Source organism: Coffea eugenioides, chromosome 7 (assembly GCF_003713205.1).
Source record: "Coffea eugenioides isolate CCC68of chromosome 7, Ceug_1.0, whole genome shotgun sequence".
Taxonomy (NCBI): Eukaryota; Viridiplantae; Streptophyta; class Magnoliopsida; order Gentianales; family Rubiaceae; genus Coffea; species Coffea eugenioides.
The window spans coordinates 38,140,656-38,143,137 of record NC_040041.1 but is presented as its reverse complement, the minus strand read 5'-3'; the positions used below and the strand labels follow the sequence as shown (position 1 = coordinate 38,143,137).

The 2,482-nt window shown below is 37.7% G+C and overlaps 1 protein-coding gene and 1 non-coding gene across 2 annotated transcripts; one reads left to right on the top strand and one right to left on the bottom strand.

Moving 5' to 3' along the window:
• Positions 1–817: 817 nt before the first annotated feature.
• LOC113778932 lies at positions 818–924 on the bottom strand. Its single transcript, XR_003469397.1, has one exon. It is a non-coding gene; the product is annotated as a small nucleolar RNA R71 (small nucleolar RNA).
• LOC113777357 lies at positions 827–2,221 on the top strand. The gene is made up of 2 exons (XM_027322390.1): positions 827–1,279; positions 1,379–2,221. Exons 1-2 carry the CDS (start codon positions 827–829, stop codon positions 2,219–2,221), a joined length of 1,296 nt encoding a protein of 431 aa, XP_027178191.1.
• Positions 2,222–2,482: the final 261 nt, after the last annotated feature.

The following is a 2,482-nucleotide window of genomic DNA, read 5'->3' as shown; positions in this document are numbered from 1 at the left end:
ATATTTGCCTAAAACTACTCAATTGACCTGTATACTTGAAGTCCAAACGAGTAAAATTCGAAATTAAACTTGCACTTATATAAAAAGTCAGCCAAGTTTTTGGCGCCGCTGCCGGAGAGCGGCAATATTAGGGCCTAACAAGGTTTATTAATTTAGACATTTATATTAGATTAGTTGGTATTAGTGTAGTGAAAATTCTTGTTAATATTTTGAATTGGATTCTTATTTATTTTTGTGATATAATTACTACATTGTCTATATTCTTCAATTTTTGTAGTGTATGCATCGAGATTTATGTGTAGTAGCACCTTTTGATGCAGAAATTGAAAGGACACTACGTAGACAAAGAAAGCGTACACCACAACAACAAGAAGAAGAGATTAGGCAACCAATTGAGGGAATTGCGATAAAGCTACCTTTTGAAGAAGAAATGGCGGAAAACGAAGCAAATAGGTGAGTTCTACGGGATTTTGCTCTACCGGGGACATAAGGATCTCAAACTAGCATAGCAAGGCATACGGTAAATGCTAACAATTTTGAGATTAAACCATCTCTTGTACAAATGGTTCAACAATCTCAATATGGAGGTAATGCTACAGAAGATCCAAATTCTCATTTATCAACATTTCTTGAAATTTGTGATACAATAAAACTTAATGGTGTTAGTGATGATGCAATTAAGTTTCGATTGTTTCCATTTTCACTAAGGGACAAGGCCAAGGTTTGGTTACAATCTCATCCTCCAAACACTTTTAGTACTTGGGCGGAATTAGCTAAACCTTTTTTTAATAAATTCTTTCCACCTGAAAAAATCGCTAAACTCAGAATGGATATAACGAGTTTCTCGCAACAGGAAGGAGAGACATTGTACGAATCTTGGGAACGCTATCGGGAGTTACAACGAAGGTGTCCTCATCATGATCTACCCGATTGGCTAATAGTCCAAATATTTCACAATGGACTCACCTACCCTACAAAGACACATGTAGATGCGGCGGCGGGAAGATATTTGATGGGAAAGTCGGCTGAGAAAGCTCAACAATTGATTGAAAAAATGGCTGCTAATAATTACCAATGGGCTAACGAACGAGATAATATAAGGATAGCCGCAGGTATGCTTGAAGTAGATACCTTGAATATGTTAAGTGCAAAGATGGATAATGTGGTTAAGATACTTAATAGGCAAGTTGGTTCTAGTTCTAACCAAGGAGTAGTTGTTGTGTGTTGTACTAACTATGGAGGAGATCATGATGATTCTATGTGTTCTAGCAGCGAACAGGTTCAATATCTCAACAATTACAACCGTCCACCTCAAAACAATCCATACTCAAATACCTATAATCCAGGGTGGCGTAATCATCTAAACTTTGGATAAAAGGATCAAGGGAACCAACAAAGATCGGCAAATCCACCGGATTTTCAACCGAAACAACCACTTCCGAAGTCTAAACCAACTTGGAAATTGACAATTGAAAAGTTAGCAAATGTATCAAATGATAAAATTGAAAAGTTAGCTAGTGCCAATACTCAACGGTTTGAAAGAATTGAGGGAAGGATGGACCAACTCACCAATATGTATAGGAACGTCGAGGTCCAATTAGGCCAAATAGCTAATGCGGTCAACAATCGGAACCAAGGGGATTTACCTAGCAAGACTGAGGTGAACCTAAGGGAGCATGTGAACGTTATAACCCTCCGTAGTGATAAGGAAGTGGGTGAGCTGCCTGTGGTTGAAAGTGTGAGGGAACATGAAAGAAGAGAAAACAAGCAGTTGAGTGAGTTAGGAGAGGATAGCAAGAAAAGTAAGGGGAAAAACAAGGTGGAAGAAAGCGAGCCACAAAGATTGAAGCCATCGAGAAGTGACAAAGAATTTGAGAAGTTCGTCAACATTTTCAAACAATTACATATTAGCATTCCTTTTGTTGATGCTATTTTGCAGATTCCTTCGTACGCAAAGTTTCTCAAGGAGATAATGACTAAGAAAAGGAGATTAGAAGATAGCGAGACTATTGCATTAATGGAGGTATGCAGTGCCATCATACAAAACAAATTGCCACCAAAGTTGAAAGATCCAGGGAGTTTCACAATTTCTTGCACTATTGGTAATGTAGAATTTTCTAAAGCACTATGTGACCTTGGTGCTAGTGTTCCATTGATTCCTTTGACTGTGACTAGGCAATTGGGGATGAAAGAGTTAAAGCGTACTAATATTTCTTTATAATTGGCTGATAGGTCTATTAGATATCCAATGGGTATATTGGAGAATGTGCTTATTAAAGTGCAAAAATTCATCATCCCCGTTGATTTTGTTGTTTTAGATATGGAGGAGGATGTCAATGTACCTATTATTCTTGGTAGACCATTTCTAGCCACTACAGGTACTATAATAAATGTTAAACGTGGTAAGTTCAAGTTCCAAATCGGCGAAGAGGAAGTGGAGTTTGATTTGCGTAAAGTAGAGAAGTATTCCTCTTTTACCGAT

Excerpts from the sequence above, each read along its gene's own strand:
- LOC113777357 (XM_027322390.1), top strand. The coding sequence starts at position 827 with ATGGATATAACGAGTTTCTCGCAACAGGAAGGAGAGACATTGTACGAA. Across the intron at positions 1,280-1,378 it reads TGTGTTCTAGCAGCGAACAG|GATCAAGGGAACCAACAAAG; the intron begins GTTCAATATCTC and ends TTTGGATAAAAG.